The sequence below is a fragment of the Sceloporus undulatus genome, chromosome 4 (assembly GCF_019175285.1).
Source record: "Sceloporus undulatus isolate JIND9_A2432 ecotype Alabama chromosome 4, SceUnd_v1.1, whole genome shotgun sequence".
In the NCBI taxonomy this organism is placed as follows: domain Eukaryota; kingdom Metazoa; phylum Chordata; class Lepidosauria; order Squamata; family Phrynosomatidae; genus Sceloporus; species Sceloporus undulatus.
This window is the reverse complement of record NC_056525.1, coordinates 101,608,229-101,633,780: the sequence shown is the minus strand read 5'-3', so window position 1 is coordinate 101,633,780 and position 25,552 is coordinate 101,608,229. Positions and strand designations below refer to the sequence as shown.

The following is a 25,552-nucleotide window of genomic DNA, read 5'->3' as shown; positions in this document are numbered from 1 at the left end:
ATTTTTCTCTTCTGCATTACATAAAAGTTTATACCTCCTCTTTGTCAGCATTTTTGGGTTATCTGTTTTCAAAGGGCCCTCAGTCAAAGGAGTTACATTATATACCTCAAGTTAAATGAAGTTAAGTAAGCAGTAGGCTATTGAGTCCTGGGGGAGGGAGGGCAAAGTACAGCATGCTCTGAAAGGGTAACTCACTAAGATAATTTTCTTGATCGGATGGAAGTCAGAAATTGCAGCTCTTGTCTTCATATCATTAATGATGTCCTCTTTTTTCACAAGTTTATGAGGATTTTCAGCTGTGACGTCTACATCAGCACGGCAGTTAAATATTTCCTGGGTTTTTTCAGTAAGGACCAACGGGAAGATTTCTGGGTGGCCTAACAAAGTAAGTAATATAAAAGTGTTTTCATAAAGATGCCCAGTGTTACAAGCACAATGTCACATGCAGTCTAAAATCTTCAAAGCATTTTTGAAGGAATAATTGGAGAAGTTTGCAATCTCACAACTAAAACAATTATTAATATTAAATCATGACAGATTTTCCCCCTTAGCATTACCTTATTAATTCTGTTACATATATTTTTTGATATTTGATATACACTGCCTACAACAAAACCCCTTTCAAGAAATTCACCTGGTAATTTGATGAGGTTTGTCTTATGCTCAAGAAGAATGCTATACTCTGATGGAATTCTCTCACAGATTAATTAAATGATAGGCAAAGAGATCTTGGACAACTAAATTATAGGACAATTCTTTAATATAATCTAATGGAAGAATAAGAGCTATAATTTAGAATTCACAATGAATTGGCTGTATGCAACCAGTTGGAATTTAATCACTATACTGAATGTTTGTGGCAATCTTAGTAAAAATCTGGCAAGTAGCAGCAATGGTGCAATTTACAAAAAAACAGTATTTTTGTTCCATTCACAGAAAGATATTTTTGCTCCTGCTTCTTCCGTAAGTAGAATTTCACCCATGAACTTATGTCCCTTTTAAGAAGAGGACAAAGACATTGTATCCAACCCTATACTTATCACCATCAAGGGTGCTATTTACTGGATGGTTGGAAGAGAAACAGTTGTGGTCACCTAGATTGTAGAACATCCTGCCCATGTTTCCTGATGTTTCAGTTGTAAATTAAAATAGTATAGTTTCACTGTACTTTTGATTTACACACAAGGCCATGTTGTTGTCTTTTATTACATCCATTGGCTTTTGTGATGCTAAAGCATCTTAAAGACATTAAGATGCATCTTAAAGATATTATAAAGGAAAAGCATTTGAAATGAATCCCAGTTAGGGTCTGTTCACTTCAGTTGATCTTCGGTAGGAAAGCTTCTGGAGGGATTATATCTCCTGATCTCCTGGGAATCTTTGGTATACTGAAGGGGGTTTTGCACAGAAGGAGAGACGTGGAAGATGTACAAGCACTATTGATGTGTGGAGAGAATGGACTCATCATGAAACCTGGAAACATTAAAAAATGCTACATGGCCTGAATAGTTCATTCTTCCTCTTTTTTCTTTTACAAATAATGTGCAAAACACCCATAAGATTTTATCTTGGAAAAGTTACAGCTAGAGCACATGTTCTATAGAACCAAGTGCAGGTGGTACAGGTGCCAGTTCTATAGAACAAGTGCTTGGTGGGTTTTTAATTTCCCAAGCACTCCTGATCTTGCGTCTTGAATGGACTGTAATGAGCTTGTACATGCCAGGTTTAGGATATCCGCAGAACTTGCACAGAGAAGAACATTTCAAGAGAGATATGTTGTCATGCAAACTAGACCTGCTGAAATTCTCTCTTCTAACCAACTATTAAGAGTTGCGAAAGTCTGGCCTCCTTTTCCCTTGGTTACTCCTGGCTGGCCCTCCATTCTGTTGAATGGAAGCAGCTCCAGATGCAGAATGACAAGCTCATATGCGATCTATTGCCCAGTCATAGATGATGGGCCACCTATTGGGGATGAATTACAAATTAAAACACTTTCTTCAGAAGACTAGGAATGGGAAAGGCAGCTATGAAGGAACTAGACATGATAATACAGCAAAAATATACAACTGGACACCAAAATAAAAATCGTCCAAGCCATTGTATTCCCCATTACACTATGTACAGATGCAAGAGCTGGACAGTGAAGAGGGTAGATAAGAGGAAAACACATTTGAGATGTGATGCTAGAGAAGAGTGTTGAGGTTATCATGGATAGCCAAGAGGACAAAGAAATGAGTTCTTGAGCAGATAAAGCCAGAAATATCCCTAGAAGCCAAGATGATCAAATTGAGCCTGTCATACTTTTGCCACTTCATGAGAAAGCATGATTCATTGGAAAAGACAATAATGCTGGGAAAGGTAGAAGGCAGCAGAAAGAGCAGAAGACCACATGCCACATGGATAGATTCAATCAGGGAGGTCACAGGCACGAAATTATAGGAACTAAGTAGAGCAGTGGAGAATAGGGAGTCTTGGAGATGTCTCATACACAGGATTGTCATGAATCAGGGGATGACTCAAGGGCAGTTAACAACAATAAGGCTTCAATAGCTCTGGATGAAATACCATGTTAGGTTAGATGACAAGGGCAAGCATATTTGGAGCTATTTATGAAGCGGAATTAATTCTAAATTTGAGAATACTGATCAGCTTAGGTACACATGCTTCAGGAGTGTCTCCACTCCCTCAAATCCTGTTTTAGAACTGATAAAACAATAAATCCTATTTTAATCTTTCTCATCCAGGAATCTAAATCCCTCAGCAAACATCTATCATGTAATATGTTACATTTGATAAATCCCATGTTTATCCTTTAAGCTCTTTTCATTTCTGGCCTTCCATTGTACTCGCTGTACTACAGTTATTCACTGAACTCTACAAGGGAATGGGAGATACCTGACAGGCCGAGAAATCTGGCCACAAGGATCCCAAAAGATGAATTTTTTGCTTTTAAAGCAGAATATGCCCACAAACACACTGTGAGCAGCACCACTGGTTTATGCATTTTTGCCTAACGCTAATGCATAGATTAAGAGGTAGTGATATTAACACATTCTACCAACTGCTTCATGACCCCTCCCAACCTGCATCTCACACTCTTCTGTTGTCTGCCCTTCACATCACAGGATTTATGAATTTCAGTAAACAGTAACTAGTAATCCTTGCCAGTACTGGCAAGCTGCTTGTTGTTGTTGTTATGTGCCTTCAAATAGACTCTGAATTATGGCAACCTTATAGGGAGTTCTTGTTAAGATTTACTTAGAGTAGGTTTGACATTGCATTCCTCTGAGGCTGAGAGAGTGCAATTTGTCCAGGATCATCCAGTGGGCTTCCATGGAATAGTGAGGATTTGAATCCTGGTCTTCCGGAGTCCTAGTTTAACATTCAAACCACTACACCATACTGTAAAATGCTTTCGTGTTTTGTTTTATTAACTTCATGGCCCTTCTCCTGCAGCCAGAGAACAGGAATGCCATCTCCGCACTAGTTATTCTTCAATATCTGTTTTCCTCTGTAGAACTTACCCATGCTTGCCATAGAGAGATCAGCTTCCTCTTCTTTTCTGGCTGAAATGAGAGAAAGTGGTCTCAAATAAGAACAGGAAAAAAACCCCAGCAGAATCAGTAAACATTGTCCTGCACCATCAGCAGTGATCACTTAAATGCCTCTGGGTCTATTTTATTGTTTGTATGTGCATTGCTGTGTAAATCTACAGCGATATTATATATATATATTAGGTCACCCATTTTTCTAATCTCACAGCATCTGGTATTTAGAGATTCAGAGATTACACAAGTGACACGGGATAAGTTGGTCATTTTCCTTTTCTTGCCCCATCCCTTTTGCTTGTTTGTGTTAGATCTATCTATTCATATATCTATATTTCTTAAACTAGAAATAATGACTGGAATTTTTTAAATCTGAGACAGGTGTTGGAAAATTACTTTTGGAAAAAAGAGGACAATTAATTCCTGTTATTCATTCCAGTGTTTGAAAAATAAGATGTTGCTATTTGTTATGATGTTGATGCTTATTACATTTCTTGCTGAGCAACTCATTAATTTTTAATACATCCACTGGGGTTTGGTTCCAGGATCCCTGTGGATAACAAAATTCAAGGATGCTCAAGTCCTATTAAATATAATAGCATAGCAAAATGATGCCCCTTATAAAAAAATGGAAAATCAAGGTTTGTTATTTGGAATTTATAATTTTTGAATATCTTCAAGCCATGGATGCTTGAATCCATGGATAAAAAAAATCAGTGGATAAGGAGGGACAACTGTACTTTTACCTTTCTGAGAGAAATGAAACTTCAAATAGATAAGAGAATGCCATAAAACTTGAAAAACATTTCCTGACAATATGTCTCTTAAAAATTATTTGGAAGATACAGTGGGGCCTCATTATCCATGGGCTAACAGGGTAATATCGGCCAGATACACAACATTCTAAATGTGCCCAAAGCAGAGAATGACATTTTGATTGTTGGTGTTGTGTGCCTTGAAGTTGTTTTCGACTCATGGTGACCCTAAGACAGATCTGTCAGGGGGTTTTCTGGGGCGGAGAGTGTGTGATTCACTAAATGGCATCCAATCGGTTTCCATGACTGGGAAATCAAGCCTGATCTTCAGAGTCATAGTCCAATGTTCAAACCACTATACCGTGTTTGCTCCTTAACATTATGATGTTGGCAATTATATTTACAATTTTCAAAATTATTTTCATTCTTCTCCACAAGCTGTTAAATTTTGAGCCCAACAAGTGGGAGGTAGGACACTTGTTAGCTAGCCTCTTTCCACTTGCGTCCCTTGAACTTTCCTCCAAAAAACTGTATGTGAGGATTGGGGACAGTCTCAAAAGGTATGAGATGGGTCATGATGGGCTGTTGGGAGAGTTAGAAAATGTCCCTAATCACATTAAGCTATCTTACATGACCTCTGTAGTCACCCAAGTTTGGCCAGCCCCATCAGCCAGCAGTACCTGTGTCTTTCCTGAACCTTTCCCTAAACCTTGGAAGTACAATGGTCCTTAGTACCCATGGGGCTCCCATTCTGGACTCCTCTGCAGATGAAAAAACTCGCAAGACTTTAAGTCCCATGGTTTTCAATGGTCACATGCACACACAACCACTAATGGCAATGGGGCTTGCTATTTGCGGATGCTTAAATTGGGGAGGGAGGTCTGTAGTTTTAGAAGAGGCACAAGAGGATATAGAGGAAAGAGGGTGGTGGGAAAGTCTTCTTCCACAACCTTCTTTCTGCCCAAGAGTCTCAAAATTCAGTCCACTTCATAAAGCCCCCCCTCTTTTCTACTGCAACTTTTAAAGGAAGAAATCTTACTGAGTTTTCAAGGTGACTTTTTACAAAAATGAAAGCTGCTATAGATAAATCACTCAGAATCTGCAAGAAAATGTTCAACAACTTCAATAAGAAAACCACTGCTTGGATATCATCATTTGTCATTTACATCTACAGTATGCATTTTTCTTTGTTGTATTTGAAGATATGTTTTAATGTTATTATTTTGCTTTCTTAGGTAGGTTTTTAATTTTTGTTTTGTTTTAATTTTTGTATACTCAGTATGTACAGCACTTTATAAATAAACTAAAATAATAATAATAATAATACATTCAAACAAATTGTTTCCCTCCCCTGCCCTCTATAGCCTGATACTCACTAGCAGATTTTTGCTTTGTTTTGGGTGATCCTTTACGTGATTCTTTAGGTGATCCTTTAGGCGATCTTTTAGGCGATCCTTTAGGCGATCCTTTAGGTGATGCTTTAGGACTCTTCTTAGCCTTGGGTGTTCCTTTACCTTTACCTTTGCCTTTTTTTGCTGAGCTAACAGCAGGTGAGGTAAGGGATTCAGGTTCAGGAGTTGCTGGACTTTCAGCCATTTTGAAGATTTTTTATCTGAAAAACAGACAACAAAATGTTAGTCAAACCAGCTAGAATCCAAGTGATAATTTTTCAACAATCCTCTTTAATTGCAATTGGAATTTAATTGCAATTTGTTATAATGAGAGAGAGAGAGGGAGAGAGAGAGATCCCTTATCTCACTCTGACTATAATCATTATTTGTCCTTTTGGTACAATCTTGTTGACATAAGTCATTTTGCTGCCCCAAGGATATCCATTGTGCCATCCAAGAAAGTGCATCCCAGAAATTCTTGCAAAGATATCAAGGATACAAATTTATAAAACTTGATTTAAGAATGGCCCTTAGGCATTATTCAAGAGCACTTTTGCAACTCTGCAAGGTATCCTGAACGAGATGTCTTTGGGGAGCATGCTGTTTTACTGACACTATTAGATATATCACAATCCCAACTTGGGTTACTTCTACAGTTCTCTAATCTGAAATGGCGACGGAGGGGGAATGAAGAAAAAGGAGGATGGAGAGGCTTATAGTATCTACTGCTAAACAAAAACAATGAATATGTAGAATATTGTATGCATTCACAAACTTCCCCTTTTGAAGATATATATACAATGGCTGTGGTCACGTCACAATAAGCCATGGTATAGTTTGCTGAACCCTATTTTCTTGTGAGCTATCACATACTCATTTCTGCTTTATAATCCTTGCGCCACCTTTGAAACATAAAAGGCATTTCCCAAAGTACTTCAGCACTAATAATAGCTAAATAGCGAGGAGTATTTTCATTGCACTCATTTTATATTGTTTTTTAAGCTTCAGTTGAAGATGGTATCAATGACAGAAATCACTGCTCCTCTGCTTGACAGTTGTGCATAAGGATGAGGGATGGGAAAAAGAAGTTTTAAAAAATAACTCCAGCACCATCATGTGGAAAATGATCTACATCACAGCACACATTAAGTAAAGGTTCATTATTTGAATAAATCACGAATTCTTTTCAAAGTTTCCCATGTCACAAACTAATGGTTTTAAAGAAATTATACCCATGGACAAGTGGATAACAAGAGATACTGGATGTGCATCCAACCAATCTTAAATCCTAAAACCAATTTCACAGGGAGAGATTCAAGCATATGCTCACTTCTTTCAAAATGTGACTTTCAAAATATGGAAGAAATGCAAAGGGTGTCCAACAGTCTTGAACCGAATATCAAATAACTGATGATAAAAAGCACTGTTGCTAAGTAGTTCAGTCAGAAACTGGGTGAAGGGAGTACCAAATGGAAAATATGCTTTCGTTCTGTCAAATCACTCATATATTTAAGTCACATGAACAGAAGAAACACTGAGGTTTCAGGGATTAATCACAGAGCTATTTTTAGGACAAGAATTTACCAAGTAAGGCAGAAAATTCTTTAAATAGCTAAATATCAAACAGATCACCTTTAACCTATCTATTCCCCAACATCCAGTAACTTCATTCTTTCATTTTAGAGTGCAGGTAAAATTTTGAAGAGCACAGAATCAGTGAAGGATACCAGGTAACAACCATTGGACTTACTGAGGGTCATTTCTACATCCGCCTATAGGTCTGAAATGTAATCAACTTAATCAGTAGTGGTAGTTCATATAAAATGAAGATGAGGAGCAAGATATTACCTTTCAGGATAACTATTACAGGATAAGCAGGGCAGATGTGAAGAACAGAAAAAAAGAAACTGAAACAAGGATCTCTTCCACCTTCAAATAAATTTGTGCTGCTTGGATGTTGCTCTTGCACTGCTAGTTAGAATCTGAATTAACATTGTGGTTTCAAATTATGCTTATAATTCAGGGGCTGTATACACAGCCCTGAAAGGGCAGCCTGGAGTCAACCCTATTACAACCAAATCGGGGCTGTGGCAACCTCACACCGCAGCCGCAATCTGACCTGTGCAGCATACAAAAAGGAGCTGCAAAAAGTGTTTCCTTTTTGCGTCCTGCAAAGGGCATGATAGCTGCACTGCCGTGGCTTGGCATTGCTCATTTGGCACTGTGTCGTATCTACGCAGCACCGTGATGTCGCGCAGTGCATTGCGTGGCATCATGCCACCCTGGGGGGTGAGGCTGGGATTGCATCGTGGAGACGCTATGCCCCAATTCCATCCCCAACCTGACCCGAACTGCCGGTCTGCAGAGCCCCTCAGTGGCTGTACTGGCTGAAAGGTTTTAGTGGTTGTAGTCCAAAAGCTAAATGTTGCAAACTCTGCAATTAATATAATTCTTTCTGAGAATAGCCTGTTTGCCAGTTCAGCATTAACAAAGAGGAAATGACATTAAAATAGAAGGCCCTCTTCCTCCTCCTCCTCCTCCTCCTCCTCCTTCAGCACAGCCAGGCCATCGCTCAGGGCTTCCATCTCCAGGATGTGACTCATCCTCCTCCTCCTGCGCAGCCAGGCCATCGTGTGGGCCTTCCGTACCCAGGTTGGCACTCGCCCCTCCTCCAACTCCTCTTTCAGTGTAGGCAGGCCACTGTGTGGGGCTTCCATCTCCAGGTTAGGACTCGTCCCTCCTCCTGTTGCGCCACGAGGCCATCGCATGGGGCTTCTGTCCAAACGTTGGGACTCATCCCTCCTCCTCCTCCTCCTCCTCCTCCTCCTCCTCCAGCATGGCCAGGCCATCGGGCGGGGCTTCCGTCGCCATCCTGGGACTTGCCCCTCTTCCTCCTCTTCCTCCATGACCACCAGGCCATCGTGCGGGGCCTCCATCTCCAGGTTGGGATCCGGCCCTCCTCTTCCTCCTCCTCCAGCACAACCAGGCCATTGCACGGAGCTTCTGTCTCCAAGTGGGGCTCGCCCCTCCTCCTCCTGCCCACCAGGCCACAGCACGGGACTTCCGTCTCCTTGTTGGGACTTGCCCCCCTCCTCCTCCTCCTTCAGTGCAGCCAGGCCATCACATGGGGTTCTGTCTCAATGCTGGGACTCGTCCCTCCTCCTCCTCCAGCGCGGCCAGGCCATTGGGCGTGGTTTCCGTCGCCATGCTAGGAATCGCCCCTACAACTCCTGCACTTCCACTGCTGCCAGTAAACAGTGCAGGGCTTCCATCTTCAGGTTGGGACTCACACCTCCTCTTCCTCCTCTGCCAGGCCAGCATGAGGGCTTCCGTCTTCACGTTGGGACTCTTGCCTCGTCCTCCTCCTCCTCCAGTGACTCCAAGTCATTGCGTGGGGCTTCCCTCTGCAGATTGGGACCTGCCCCTACTCCTCCTCCAGGGCACCCAGACCATCATGCAGGGCTTCTGTCTCCATGTTGGGACTTGCACCTCCATGTCCTGCGCCACAAGGCGATCACGTGGGGCTAACGTCTCCAGGTTGAGAGAACTCTCCTGAGTTCTCTATATGGAGTGGAAAGGCTCAGTCCTGATAGTTATCACTGCTGGCAATTGAAAAATAACTTACACAGTCAGCCCTTCTTATACATGGATTTTCGATACATGGATTCAAGCATACACAGTTTGAAAATGTTTCAAAAAAGTATACATTTAAAATATCAAACCTTGATTTTCCATTTTTTATAAGGGACACCATTTTGCTACGTCATTATATTTAATGGGACTTGAGTATCCACGGATTTTGTTATACACAGCCGATCTTGGAACCACACCCCAGTGTATAACAAGGGTCCACTGTATTAAACCATTATTTGAACAAAAGGTAGCTGTTTGCCCCACCATTTATTAACACTAGGGCAGATTCATTTGTATATTTAATGAACCTATGTTTGTTGTTGTGTGCCTTCAAGTCATTTCCAATTTATGGCGACCCTATCATGGGTTTTTCATGGCAAGTATCATCACAGAGGATTTACCATTGCCAACCTCTGAAGTTGAGCAGGGTTCGAACCCTGGTCTTGATTCCAAATCCAATGCACAAACCACTACACCACACTGGCTCAACTTGTAACTGGAATAACAAAATAATGTTTAAATATACCTTGCAAAAGCAAATGTTAGAGAGTGGCTATTAACTTTGTATTTCATAATCTATATTAATTTAGACCACAAAGTAGCAAAAGCAGTGTGAGAGCAGTGTGTTCTTCTAATTATCTAATGGACTGAAATATTTAATGTTAACAAAACTGAACTCTTATGTTGCTATGTGCTCAAGGGGGGAAAGTTAATTAGTTATCAGCAAAGACTCAGGTGCTGTCCGTATCAAGAAAGAAAAGTGATTAATTAGTGACCAGATTGAACAATTTAAATGTCATGTTTATGTGCAGTACCCATTAAAAGCTGCAATTTATTTGAGGCAAAAGAACTGAATCATCAAAATACACAGGGGCAAAACATGAAGCTTTTTATTTTTTAAAAAATATACATAACCCCAAAAGCAGAAATGTCACAGGAGCTTCATGGAAAGATCCTTGCTTCTTCAGAATACATGCAGCTTTCCAATTATTATATGGAAATCTCAACCATCCTTATCCAGTCTATTGCCCTTCAGCTATTTGGACTATAATTCCCATCAAGTCTCATTGCAGGCCCTGCTGGCTATAGCTGATGAGAATTATATCCATGCTGCCTGGAGGACATTAGATTGAGGATGGTAGGTGTAACAAAAAGAGTCTTCCTTTTAATTTAAATCAGGAGTGGGATATTTTTATTTAAAAATTAAAATTTCCCCCAAGGAATATTAATATTTTTAATATTAGTTTGTATTAATTTTAAAACAGGTATTAAAAATTATCAATCATTCCCAATAACACATATCACATAAGATACATAACAATATCACAAACAATAAATACAATAACAAAGACAAAATTCTCACATTCTGCATTTGTTACTTCCAAACTATCAAAACTAAATCTTATATCTATCTCGTTTACTTTCAGTTATCTATTAGTAAATGCATGTTTGTTGTTCAGCTTATTTTAGTACACTGATTATTTACTCAAACAAGCCTCATCTAAGTTAGATAAATAATACAAAATCGCCTTAAAGAAAATGAACGAAACATCACTGGAGTTTGTACCTCTCCTCCTATTTCTGATTCTCAAATGTTATAACTCTGTGGATCAAACAAAATGTCTCCAATTAGTTTAAATCCGTCCCCAAAGTTGCATTATTCCCTCAGCATTTCTGGAGATATTCCAATCTTCTTTATACAAATTCAAGAGTTCATTCCTGATTCCTCTTGAGAGTTTGTCCAATTCCATCATATCCGTTAGTTTAAATGTCCAGTCTTCTTTCAAAGGTATTTCTTTTGACCTCCATCTTTGAACATACACTATTCTTACAGCTGATAACATATAAAATAATATTTTACTATACTTTTTTCCCCTAAAGATTGTTCTATTATATTAAGCAAAAAGATTTCAGGTGAGAGCTTGAGAGATATAGATATAACTTTGTTAATTTCAAAAAAATAAATAAAAATCAATTTCCAGAATTGTTTCGCTTTCCCACATGTCTACCACATATGATACAATGAGCCCCGTTCCTTTTCACACTTCCAACATACATTACAAGAATTATTATGTATTTTACTTATTTTCTCTGGGGTCAAATACTGACTACAGGTATAATTCAATCTTTTTCTCCAGGTATATTCCAACTCATCTAATTCAGTTACAAAACCAACATTCTGGGACCATCTAATCATATTTTCCTTAATAATTTCTTGCTCTGTGTAAATCTTTAAGATACAACTGTACAATCGTGCTAATAAAGCTTTCTTATTTGACATTAACTCTTGTTCTAGCTCTGATTCAGAATTCCCAATACCATATTGTTTATTATCCATAAGGAAACACTCTTTCAGCTGTCTATAAAAAAAAACCCATGAAACTTCATAATCCTGTTCATTGATCTCTTGACAAGTTCTTCTCCTGCAAGTTGAGTTAGATCTTTATAAGTGAGCCAATTTGCATCCTTTTTTGGATTATATTTGAAAAAAAACCTCATGAACAGATACCCAGAGGGGAATTTTTGTACAAATCCGCTTTTTATATTTCTTACAAAATGATTGTTAAAGTCTTGGTTTGCTTTGACCTTATCGTAAAATAGGTAGGCATGCCAGCCAAATCTTAGGTTCATACTTTCCAGATTCCATCTTTTAGACTGAGCCAATCCTTTATCCAAGTCAAACACTCTGCTTCAAAATACAGCTTGAGATTCAGCATGGCAAGCCCACCCCTCTCTTTTGCGTCTTGAAGATACTTCATTTTTATCCTCGCTTTCCTCCCCTTCCATACAAATTTCGAAATCCCTCTTTGTCATTCTTTGAAAGGCATTTCCTTTTTAATAATTGGAATTGTCTGGAACAGAAAAAGACATTTTGGCAGAATATTCATTTTTAGCACAGCAATCCTACCCAACAATGATAAATTCAGGTTTTTACAGATATTTATCAAATCAGTTCTTTCCCCATTTATATTCAATCTAGCATGTTGTTTCTGATATATAGCTTTCACCCACTCCAGAAATTTATCCCCCACTCCAAACTCTTCCATAACACAAAGTAATCATTTCCAAGATACATTATCGAAGGCCTTCTTGATATAAAAAAAAGGCTGCCATTTTTTAAATCTATATGGACCTCATGATATTCAACCAAGTCTAAATAATGTCTAATATTATCTTTAACGTATCTTTTAGGTATAAATCCCCTTTGATCTCTATGTATCAATGATGTTATTATTATTTTTTTCATTCTTTCAGCAAAGATATTCACGAACAATTTATAGTCATTGTTTAGCAAGGATATTGGTCTAAAATTCTTGACTTGTGTTAGGTCTGTCTTCTTTAGGAATCACCACGATTACCGCTTTTTCCAAGTTGGGGGGATTATTCATCATCTCAGGGGTTGAACTAATTCTGTTTGAAATGTTTTATACTACAAAGAGGAAAAGCCATCTGGGCCTGGGGCATTGTTAGATTTACTGTTCTTTATAGCATTCAACATCTCCATGTTGGAGATGGGTTGGTTCAAACAAGATTTTTGATCCACCGTTATTTTTGGTAAATTTTTAACATATTGAAGTAGTTTACCTATATCTTCTTTTTCTGGATTGTATAATTTTTCATAATATTTCTGGAAGGTCTTTTTTATTTTATTTTGCTCTGTAAGGGTAGATTTTCCATCCTGAATCTTCTTTTTCCTTTTTTATCCTTTTTATCCTTTCCTTTCCCTGAGTTTATAAGCCAACCATTTCCCAGGTTTGTTGGTATACTGAAATTTTTTTAGTTTAAGGTATTTCAATTTAATTTCTATATATTCTGTTAGTAGGATTGACAATTGCTTTTGTAAAATTTTAATTTCATTTAATATCTTTATCTTATCTTCTTCCTTTTTTCAATTCTTCTTTTGTGTGTTTTCTTCACGCTTCTTATATTCACAATTTTGTTTCATAAAAAGCCCCTCATGACCATTTTAAAAGCTTCCCAAGTTATCATATAATCTGATTCTTTTTCCGCATTTTCTTTAAAGTTCCATATGAGTGTTTGTTTTGCCTTTTCTATGATCATAGGGTTTTGCAGCAGTTTCTCATTCAGTGTCCAGTTAAATGTTTTGTTTTGTTTTTAATTTCAGGGTTATAGGGTTATGGTCTGATAGAGATTTAGGTAAAATGTCCATTTTCAAAGTTTGCACACATAGTGTTTTGGAAACTTTTTAAAAAATCAATTTTAGAAAAGGACTTATGTCTATTAGAAAAAAAGGTGTAATCTTTTGCTTCTGCATAAAGATGTCTCCCTATGTCTACCAGTTAAAGATTTTCCATTAACTTAAAAAATGAAATAGGAAATTTTCCTTGGTTTTTTCCCTTTCCTTCACAGTTGGATCTATCTAACTTAGGATTAATAACTGCGTTCCAGTCACCCATCATTAATATTTCCATATAATCAAATTCTATAACACTATTATAAAGTTGTTGAAAAAACTTTTCTTTTTTCTCCTGAGGGCCATAAACACCTACTAACAATTTTTTCCCTCTTCTGCATAACTACTTCCACTTCAATATAATAGCCAAGACCCCCAAGAGCCCCTAACAACCTCCTTGGGTTTTTAAATTTTATTTTTAATTATAAATGCCCCATACCCTCCTTTGAAAAAAGTCCCTTTTGGGCCTAAAACAGGTTAGAAAGGAACAAAACCATAGCAAAATTATTCCCAACCGAACAGATGGCATGGAATCATCCTACATTAAAATATGAAGAAATAAATAATTGGGGATGAAGCACAGGAATAGTGGGCTCCCCAATCTTTGGCAGTTAGCCCTCCTGCTTAAATTCCTGTGCTTTGTTAAGTGACCCACCAAGGCATTTTTCTTACATCCCTTCTGCACTGTTTTTAAAAAAACTATTACCAAAAAACAGGACTGGATGCCAGTTTTAATGAGGTTTTGTAGGTATGAGCAGAGATTTAAGTTTCATTATTTAATTTCTATGTCGCCTTTCTACTAAGGTGGTCCCCCCAAAAGTCAGTTTAAAGAAACCTCCATAATTTAAAAAAAATTGAAAATCCACATTAAAAATATAAAATCATTTAAAAACATATAAAAGTTGGGGGGGAAATGTAACACAGTTTTCTCTGCTGACTCCTTTAAAAGCCTGCTTAAAGAAAAAGGTCTTTGCCTGCCAGCAAATGGAAAGCAATGAAGGGGGCCAGGCTAGCCTTCCATGGAAGGGAGTTCCAGAAGGTGGGAGCAGCCACCAAGAAGGCTCTCTCTCTCTCTCTCTCTCTCTCTCTCTCTCTCTCTCGTGTCCTCACCAAGCAAGCCTGTGATGGTGGCAGGACCAAGTGAATGTTAATATCAGAGCCATTGCATAGAGAATACTAGAAGAGTGGATGCTAGAAAGCTTCAAAGCATTTAATAAGAAATAGGAGAACTAAAGTGAGGCTGGGGAACCTATTGCCCTCTGGATATTATTGAATTCCCATTTATGTCAGCTCCAGCCAGGATAGTAAATGTCTTCAGACATACATTAGCCTAATACCCATCAGCCTTTGAGTGGTCAGAGATTTCTCAATCCTAAGTTATAGCTGCTAGAATGATAGGAACTGCGGAAGATATTTGGTTTACTGTATTTCTGGGGAAGTGGAATGGCAGTTAATAGATGGTCTTTGTTGTTGTTACATGCCATCAAGTTGTTTCAGACGTATGGTGACCCTATCATTGGGTTTTCTTGACATTGTCTTCCCTTGAGTTTGAGAGCATGTGACTTGCCCAAAGTCACCCAGTGGGTTTTATCGCCGAGCAGGAATTGAACCCTGGTCACCAAAGTTATAGTTCAACATTCAAACTACTACACCACACTGGCTCTCTAACAGATGGTCTAGAGCAGTGGTTCCCAACCTGTGGGTCAGGACCCCTTTGGGGGTCGAATGACCCTTTCATGGGGGTCGCCTAAGACCATTGGAAAGCACCTATTTAATTACAGTTATGAAGTAGCAATGAAAATAATTTCATGGGTTTGGGTCACCACAACATGAGGAACTGTATTAAAGGGTCGCGGCATTAGGAAGGTTGGGAACCACTGGTCTAGAGTAGTATGGATTTATTTATTTATTTTGATAACCCAGGTAGCTTGTGTTTTGGGTTAGACCTTGGCCAGGAGTTAAGCTGGTAAGAGTCATGAACTTGCAGTTCTCCTCATTACACAGAGACAGTATGGAATAATGCCTCTTCTTTTCAGCTGTTTTTAAAATGCCCTCTTTCTCTCCTCCCACTTTCCTCCTGTGTCCTCAGCTTACTTCAGTTCCTGCAAACAGAGTTCAAGTTCTTGGTGAATGGAGTTCAAAGTGCAAAAGTAGTTTGTACTCAATTAACTTAGCAGAGGGAGCAAAGAGGAAGGGGTCAAATCTTGCCTTATTCAGAAGGCTTTGGCAAAAGCAAACTGCTGCAACTGATTCTAGCTTGTGTGCTCTTCCTCATTAATAATTAGCCATGGCAGTTAAAGTGGACTCACGGTGCTAAGTCCAAGTAAAACTTCAGCCATTTTCACTTTCCATCTCCCTCTTGCCACAAGCCTTGGGCTTTGTATGTCATAACCAATTTAATTTATGTCCATAAAATGGAAAGTGGTGGGATGGGGGAAAAGAAGCATCTTTGCGACTAGGGCTGCATCTGCACTGCAGAAATAACTCAGTATGGCACCACTTTAACTGCCATGGCTCAGTGCTATGGAATTCTGGGAATTATAGTTTGTTGTGGCACCAGAGCTCTTTAACAGAGAAGGCTAAATGTTTCACTAGGCTACATTTCCCAGAATACCCTAGCATTGAGCCAGGGCAGTTAAAGTGGTGTCAAACTGGATTATTTCTGCATTGTGGATGCAGCCTAACTGATTTATTTCAACATGAGCTTTCATGAGTATCAATCTACTTCTTTAAGTCCAATTTTATGTAGAAACAAACTAACAAGGCTATCTCAAAAGTGCAATTATGCCATAAAACAGAATAGAAGCTGCCACATGCTCCCTCTGTGAAGAGTCTGTCCGCACAATTCTGGACTGGCTACAATTTTTGAACACTCTTCAAAGGCAGATCCCACATGACAGTAGCCTAAAAAGCAGTTTACAGATTACATGGTTTGTAGATAAGCAGTGACCACTTGTTTTCCCCCCTGAGATCACAGAACAACAAATTGAAAGAAAATTAATTTTGGACATTACCACAGCCTTCTGGGTTTGTTTGTGTGTGTATTCAGAGCTTGGAAAATTTACATTACTAGGGTACAACCTTGCTGGATGGGAGGCTCTTGGATCCGTAGTACAAAATTAACTTACCCAATACCTATAAAGAAGAAGTTCATTATTACTTCTATAACTACAAAAAAAAAAAAAAGGACAATACTGTATATAAATCTCCAACCAGGTCTACTATCCCCAACTAACATTGTTGCAGACATTAGAGCTCTGTAGATGTACCAATCATGTCCTCTCACTGAGGACATTATCACACGGGAGGAATGTCTCCCAATTTTAAAAGAAAAGAAAGTAGGGCCAATTCTAAAATGAACGCTATTATGCGAATGGTTATCAAACGCACAGAAGAACACAGAGCCCATTCCAAAGCCAAAGTAGTGCGCATGCAAAACAAATTATCATATGAGTACATATCCTTCGTAGTCTAGAATTCAAATTAGCAGTGTAGTGGCGTCTTCTTCTTGAGATCTTTAAAAAAAGATGGATGGCCATCTGTCGGGAATGCTTTGTGTCTTCCTGCATAGCAGGGGGTTGGATTGAATAGCCCTTGGGGTCTCTTTAAGTTCTCTGGTTCTATAATTTACTGCTGATCTGGAGAGTCTGAAGATCTCCCGTCTGATGGAGGGATGTCTCGGGGACACAGCTACAGTGTTCTCAGTGGCACAAGAGACTGGCAGACAAGAAGGGCAGGACAATGAGGCAGCCATTTCATGTGGTGGGCAGGGAGAATAAAGGAGGGTCTTTCCAGACTCAGTTGGCTGGTGGCAAGAAAACATTTGTCCTTTGCTCTCATGGTAAGGCCACTCTGCTTGGCAGAAGTGGGAGCAACTCCCAAGGAGTCCATCTTTGTTTCCTAGCCCACCTGGCAGCAGTTTTGAACTGCTCCTGAACTGCTTAAAAATGTTCATATGGGATTTCAAATTTTGCACATCATATTTTTCCCCTTTATAAATCACCAGTTTTACAAGGCAATGGACAAAGAATGATACTACTGTGAAAGATTAGACACATGCATCATAGTTGGGCATTAGACCTTCTTCTGGACTGTCTGGTCAGCCCTAGGGACCACTGCCAAGCCAGAAAGCCTTATACTGTACTTCAGTACTATAAATGTTTCACCTCCTTTTTTCCTTCAGGACTGAACAGGATTTTCAGGTACTGCAAGTCAAGTGCTGTAGGAAGAGAGGTGACACACTGTGTAATTTTGTGTTATATTCCTCTATTGAGATTACCATCCCTACTGGTACTGTAATTTCCTTGTCCTGCTGTTTGTGCCAGATTGCCACCTGAGTTGTAGGTGAACCAGATCAATGAGTCTTGAAGCCTGACAAATGCCATGTATGGATTTTCCATCATCATCTGTAGTGACCTCCTAATCTCCCTGATAATTCTACTTCTCATTGCTCTTTGCCTTCTGTGACAAGATGACACAGATCAGTGGCAGAAAAAAAAATCCTTTGCATCTTGCATACATGAAGTCAAAGGCAGTCTTTCCTATTCCAGGATGGGGGAAATTGTGGCCCTCCAATTGTTGTCAGATTACAATTTTCATTACCACCAGCACTGGCTATGTAGGCTAGATGAAAGTTTCAGAAATCCAAGTCCAGATGTTCCCCAGTTCTGTCTTATTCAAAAGGTAATGCCATGAGAAAGAATTCTACTGTCTTGGAAATATGCTGCCTGTAGGCCTCACCATTATCCAGAAGGAGGTGGCTATATCAGGCAACTTATCTTTGGTGATATGAAATGGTAGCATATTATTACTTATTTACTTTGCTACTCTTTTATTTTTGCAGTCAGGGATTGGGGAGGACAGGAACAGGATCTTGTGGGATTTTCTGCCCCCAGTACCAAAATAACTTGATTGGCCTTTGATACAGGTATTATGCATCTTGCCTCAAAGGGAAAGGCACTGTTTGCTGCTCCACCTTAGATAACAAAAATATCTTGGACTGCTTTGCTCTGTACAAAACATCTCCTTACATCTAGGGTGGCTTTTGTGTAGGGGGTGTGTGTGTGTTGGTTGTCCCTTTTAGCTTCTGTAATATTTTTATGTGGTTTTATATGGTTTTTAGATTATTTTAAATGTTTTATGTTTTTATTGTATTGTTTTTGAAATGCTTTTTACCTGTGAGCCCCCTTGGATCCCTTCTGGGAGAAAGGCGGCATAATACAAATGAAGCAAACAAACAAACAATAATCTTTGTTGTTGCTCAAACCAAAGTAAAGAAGCCAAATCTCAGCTGGCCTTAGATTCACATAATGCAACAGTTAATCTGATAACTTCCGTATTATATTGGTTCGTAAGTTCCACAAGCCCCAGCCAGCATTGTCAATGGTCAAAGATGGTAGTACTAGTAGTCAAAATCATCTTAAGACTCCCATATTGTTTACCCCTTATGAATTAGTGCAGTGTAGTGGTTCCCAACCTTTGGTACTCCAGATGTTTTGGACTTCAGTATCCCTAATTGCTGACTGTTGGCCAAGTTGACTAGGGCTTCTGGGATCTGAAGTCCAAAATAAATGGAGTGGGAACCACTGCATGGATGAAGAAAGTGTAGCTATTTAGATGTCTAATGTCACCCTGAACTCACATGATCTTGTCCAATTTTGGAAGCTAAGCAGTGTTGGGCCTGGTTTGAACTTTGATGGAAGACCACCAGGAAATTTCAGGGACCTTTAAGTACAGTCAGGAAAGAACCCTGCCTGAAACCATGGAGGTCGGTGCCAGTTAGAGCTGACAATACTGAGCTAGATGGATTAATGGTCTGACTCAGGAGAAGGCAGCTGTCTTGTTTTATGTGCTTTGGTGGTTGGTGGCTCCATGTAGGTGGGACAATGAATTCACTCCTGGTTTTAACTGGGGGCTCAAGGCCCCAGAAGTTCAAGGTGCTGATCCTCCCTCCTAAACAGATTTAAATAGTTCATTGTCCCACTGATGTGGAACCGCCAAAGCACATAAGATAAGACAGCTCTTGAGTCAGACCATTCATCCATCTTGCTCAGTATTGTCAGCTCTGAGTGGCACTGAGCTCTAGGGTTTCAGGCAGAGTTCTTTCCTGGCCGTAGCTGAAGTCTGTGATATTCCCTGGTGGTCTTCCACCAAAGTCCAAACCAGGCCCAATCCTGCTTAGCTTAAATACTGGTATTTAAGACCCCTGGTATTTAAGGCCCTGTGCTTTAACATCCCTCCAAGTATCTGGCAACTGGTATGTGTGGTGTGCTTTCAGGTAATTTCCAATTTATGTTGACCCTAAGGTTTGTTCAGAGGAAGTTAGCCATTGCCCTCTCCTGGGGCTGAGAGAGTGTGACCTGCCCAAGGTCACCCAATGGGTTTCATGACTGAACCATGAAATCAAACCTTGATCTCCAGTTGTAATCCAATGCTCAAACCACTACACCATGCTATGTACCATGTAGGAAGTTAAAATCTACAGGCAAAAGATTATTGGTTCCACCAATGCATACGGCTCTATCAAGGCTGCGAGCCTCCACATTTGTGGAACAGTCTTTTTTTTTTTTTTTTTTTTGCATCTTTGGTGGGAGTAGGATCTTACCTGCTTTTGTAAATGGTTGAAGACCTTCCACTTCGATTGTCCGGATTAAGCTGCTGAGTGTACCTAAGACAGGTGAGAAGATTTTGTTTTTAGTACATTTGGTATATTATTTTTAATATGTTACAGTATTTTATTGCTTTGTTCTTGAGTGACTATATATGTCTGATGTTCTTCCCTTTGGTAAGAACGACCTTATAAATAAAAGTTATTAAAACCTGGAATGGATTCACCACTCCAATGACATGGCAGCCACCAACTGCCGCCATTTTCTTGCACAGGGGTTGCTAGACTGCATCACCCATTAACCCAAAACAGAATAGCCAATGGCGGAAGATTATAGGAGCTGCAGTCCAACAACATCTGGACAGCTTCACATCTGGGGGTTTATACCTGTGCTGAGCACAGGACAAGATGGAATTAAGCCAGTAAGTTCCTTTCTAAGCAATGGGTATAATGGGAAGAAACAAAGCTCGCATCATACTCTTCAAAATGTTTTGTCAAGGGAGAAGTGGACAGATTTAGGATTTGGAATTTCCTCTTGCGAGACCCACTGTGCCGTAGCGGTTTGAGGGTTAGACTATGCCTCCGGAGAACAGGGTTCGAATCCCTGCTTGGCCATGGAAACCCAGTGGGTGACCTTGGCCAAGTCACACTCTCTCAGCCTCATGGCAAGCCTCTTCTGAACAAATCTTGCCAAGAAAACCCCAGGAGAGGTTCACTTTAGGGTGCCATAAGCCAGAAATGACTTGAAGGCACACAACAACAATAATAACAACAACAATTTTGCCTCTTGCATGCTCCTTTCTGCAAGCTCTGCAACTAGCTCATTACTCCATGGGGAACTCAGGATGCCCCACATAAAGCTTTAGTACATCTCTCCTTCCTCCAGGTAGAAATTGCTCACCTGTTTGCAAATGGACTTCCCCCTCTTCCTCCCTCTGTTTCTCTCTCTGCAGAAAGGCGTCCTTCAGTTGCTAGGGCCAACCAACAACCACTCCAGAGTGGCACTTCCGCCGGCCAATGAGCATTCTCCCAACTCAGCCCGCCCCTCCTGAACAGCTATTGGACGCTTCTTTGACAAAGCCTAAGGAACTGCTCTCTGTGAAGCAGAGTGTGGACTACAGGTCCCAGCATGCACTGCTGCAATCCTCTCATAACCTCTAGTAGAAGAGGGAGCATGATGGGGAGGGATGTCAGGGTGATCTGACAGGTCCCTCTTTTCCAAGACTTGCCCTACATTTCAGCCTCCCATCCATGAGGAGTTTCAAAATGCCCTCCATTTTGAGCATGACTAAAAAGCATGTATTTACAGTTATAAGAGTACTTTGAGCTTTTGTTTTCTATCCAGGAGGAATTCCAAAATGTCCTCCATTTTGAGCATGATTAAAAAAGCATGAATTTACATGGATAGGAGTGTTTTTAGCTTTTATTTTCTGTCCAGGAGGAATTTCAAAGCGTCCTCCATTTTGAGCAGGACTAAAAAGTATACATTTATACGACATACATATATGACAGTTTTGAGTTTTCATTTTCTGTCCAGGAGGAATTTCAGAATGACTAGGAAGAATGAATTTATCTTTCTATGAATGTTTTTAGCTTTTATTTGGTCGTGTCTTCCATTTCTAGTGAAGGTCCTACATTATGTGGTACCTTGTCCTCTTTTATGGTTAGGGCATCTGGTAACCCTGGGGTCCCTTTAGTACAAATTGCAAGGATTCAGATCATTGGGCGTTTTGCAGCCAATAGAGAAGGAAAGGTTGCATTTCAGTTTTCTAATCTCTCTCCACAGAAACCCACTGGGTGACCTTGGACAAGTCACACTCTCTCAGCCTCAGAGGAAGGCAATGGCAGACTCCCTCTGAAGAATCTGCCAAGAAGACTCCATGATAGATTTACCATAGGTTCACCATAAGTTGGAAATGACTTGAAGGCACACAACAACAACAACAACAGCTCTACAAACCCTCCTTCTTCTGCTTCATCCTGGAGACCATGGCACTCCCTTCTTTGCTATTTCATTCCAGAAATAAATAATTATAATTTTAAAAATGCCTACCAAGGAGGGTGACCAGATATCCTAACCACAAATGAGGACATTGCACCGTAAAATGTAGGACACTGAAGAAAAATGTAGGCTGTTACCAAATAAATTAGAAAAACACTCATTTAAATATAAATTCATTACATACAGTTTATTTACAGCTATAATACAATACAGTGGTACCCCGGGATACGAATTGATCGCGTTACAAAATTTCCGGGATACGAAAAAGTTAGATTGGAAAAAACTGTTCCGGGATACGAAGGTTTTTTCGGGTTACGAAATTTTTTTCGGCGCGAAATTCAAACGCGCGGCTTTCCAGCGCTAACGGAAAGCCTTTTCGGGTTGCGAAATGCATTGGGTTACGAACGGGGCGGCGGAACGAATTAATTTCGTAACCCGAGGTAGCACTGTACTGTATTTTGTTATGCACCCTGCTATATTTTTCTGATATACCTACCTTTGTTAAACTGCTTTGTTGCCTTGCAAGGTATTTGAAGAACTCTGAGCAAGAAAAATACTTAGAATTGTACTTTTCTAGCAATAAACCCTTGACTGAATCTACATTTAAACTATTCCTTTTCATTTGCCCATAGTGCTGAAATTAAGAGGAAAAAACCTTAACATTGTGTCCTCAAGCAGTCCAGTGCCTAACACATTGGCTGTCATTTTCCCCTCCAAAAAACAAAGCTCTGGGTGCGACTGCTGTCTGCGGCTGCTCCTAGGAAAAAAGAACTCTAGAAGAATCCATCCTGTCCCCCTATTTTCAGTGAGAATAGGCTGCAAGTAGATTAATTTCTCAAATGGGAACTGCAAATGTGCTACTCAACGGGCTTTATAGCCATGCTCAAAATGGAGGCCATTTTGACATTCTTCCTGGACAGAAGGTTGAAATGTAGGCCATGTCCTGGAAAAGGAGGACCCCTGCTCACCCTGCCTCTGTGGTGGAAGCAAGCCAATTTTTGCAACCAAAGGTTGCATTCCCTTTCGTAACAGAATCCTTTCTGTCTTCGTGTTGATGGTTGACTTACAACCGAAAGGCTGTTCTTTTCAAACTGTTCTCTCATAACTTTAATAGCATAATTATGCTTAAGCTTTCCCATCACTTTGTTTGCGAAGGTACAGTCAAAAGGAGCCATTCAGGGCACATCTCCTCCTCCCACCCCATCTCTGCGCAATGCCAAGGGACTGTGGTTTATAATTGTAACTTTGTGACTGGAAAGGAGATTTCATTAAACAGAACATTTGTTCCTGTGTGCCTCCAAGTTGTTTCCGGGTTCTGGCAAACTTGTCATGGGGTTTTCTTGGCAAGATTTGTTCAGAGGAGATCTGCCTTTGCCTTCCTCTGTGGCTGAGAGAGTGCAATGTGCTCAAGGTCACCCAGTGAGTTTCCATGGCTGAGTGGGGATTTGAACCCTGGTCTCCAGTGTCATAGTCCAAGGCTCAAACCGCTACACTACACTGTCTCAGAACATTAAACGCTATTCTTTTCCAGCTCAGCCATGAAACCCACTGAGTGATCTTGGAAAAGGCCTATTTGATTTTCCAGATTAAGTTGCTGAGTTGTTCCTCAAGTGCAGGGGTAGGCAACCTGCGGCCCGGCAAGGCCTTGGGACCGGCCCCAGCCCGGTCCTGCCGCCGATTGCTGCCGGGACCTTTGGGGGGTAATTGTCTATAGAAGCCTCAGAAACATGCATTTATATTTTTAAAAAATTTAAAAATCAGCAAATTTTTTCGTGTGTCCTCCATTTTTTTAAAAAAGTGTCTTCCATTTGAAAATGTTGTCCTACATTTGTCCTGGTTTATTTATATATTTAATTTTTTTAAAAAAAATATTTAATTATTTATTTTTTGGCTTCGGCCCCCCAGTTGTCTGAGGGACAGCAACCCGGCCCCCGGCTCAAAAAGGCTGCCTACCCCTGCTCAAGTGGCTGGTGGGATGTTGGAGGGGTGGGTGGGTTATAGTGTTATGTTTTATTGTCTTTGTATTTGAATGTGCATGTTTGACGGTCTTTCCATTGGTGGAAAGAGCATTAGAAATAAATGTCATTATTATTCATCCATCCAGCACTTCATTTCTGAATTGCGATGCATGTTCAATGTCAGTGAGTGCTACTGAAATAACACTTTTTGTCATGTGGAATTCTTACCCCTGACCCTTAGATGTCATGGTTTTACTCAGTGCTGAAGGAAAAATATACAGTACATGCTTATTTAAAAATTTACTGAAAAACCAACCATGATGGAGCCCTGAACAGGGGCGAGCTGAATGAACTTGAATAGTGAAGTAAAGTCGGCCCTCTGTATCCATGGGTTCTGCATGCACGGATTCAGCTATCCACGACTTGAAAATATTACCCCCTAAAAATAAAATTATATTAAATTAAAATAAATATCGAGAAAAGCAACCCTTGTTTTTGCTATTTTATGACAGGACACCATTTTACTACACCATTGTCTATAATGGGACTTAAGCAGCCATGGGTTTTGATGTCCACAGGGAGTCCTGGAATCAATACCAAGGGCCCATTGTAATATCAATAGCAGCATTTCTTGTGATTTGTATGAATGTGTGTGCATGCAGTGGAAAGAAATATGCTTGTACTGTATATTGCATTTGGCTACCAAAGTATGGTTTGTTGTTTGTTTAATCTATAGATGTGCTTGAAATCTCAAGGGGAAGTCATGTAGGTAGATGTGCTTTTTGTAGCCTGCATCTTATGAGAAAGATGCAGGCTCAGAACACTATGAATCCAAGTATGTAATCTTGAAAAGGAAACCTTAAGACTATACAGTTTTAGTATAGTACATGTTTCCTTGTTGATTACCTAAGTATCGCAGTAATTATAATGGGTCAAAGAGAACACTATGGCACTGCTCCAGCTGCCTATTATCCCATGGGTGCTCCAGACTATCCATTATCCCTTGGGTGAAATGCAAGAGGTGGATTTTGAACAATTGTGTATTTATGTAGAACTCTGAATGACCAATGCGAAGTAAAAATAAATAACAATGAATAAAATTCAATAACAGAACGGAAAAAAGACACACTGTAGGTTTGTGTTTGGGTGTGTATGATTGTTTGGGGGTCATGCACACTACGAAATAACCCAGTATGGAAATTGGGTTATTTCAGGGTTGTTCACACTGACACTGAGTTGCTTCGGTACAGTTTGTGTGGGGGGGTGGGGGGAATGACCGAAAAACCCACTTAAACCTGTGCATTTGGCACCTAATCCCTTACTGGTTCTTTTTTAAGAACCACAGTGATCCACATCTTCAATAGTGTGAATGCACTATCGGATCGATTCGGATCATGCAGCTATCATTCATGAAATGGAGGTGTCTCCATTTTGATCTGCAACGGTGGTGAATGGAAACTTCA

The 25,552-nt window shown here is 39.9% G+C and overlaps 2 protein-coding genes across 5 annotated transcripts in view; one reads left to right on the top strand and one right to left on the bottom strand.

Annotated features, from left to right (window-relative positions):
• Positions 1-21,160, bottom strand: part of DNAI3 (dynein axonemal intermediate chain 3) — a 60,883-nt gene extending 39,723 nt beyond the window's left edge. For 3 of the 4 annotated variants that reach the window (XR_006103428.1, XM_042462191.1, XM_042462193.1), the window contains exons 1-5: positions 21,031-21,160; positions 20,127-20,189; positions 5,680-5,915; positions 3,525-3,566; positions 196-377 (exon numbers count right to left, since the gene is read on the bottom strand). Coding sequence is in view for 3 of the 4 variants with exons in the window: in XM_042462191.1 (XP_042318125.1) it covers positions 196-377; positions 3,525-3,566; positions 5,680-5,899 (444 nt within the window). In the remaining variant the exon portion in view is untranslated. Of the gene's footprint in view, positions 1-195; positions 378-3,524; positions 3,567-3,944; positions 4,036-5,679; positions 5,916-20,126; positions 20,190-21,030 lie in introns of those variants that run through there. The other variant, XM_042462192.1, reaches the window with a different exon arrangement.
• DDAH1 (dimethylarginine dimethylaminohydrolase 1) overlaps positions 1-25,552 on the top strand; it is a 336,716-nt gene that overhangs the window by 267,641 nt on the left and 43,523 nt on the right. The gene's annotated exons all lie outside the window — the stretch shown is intronic.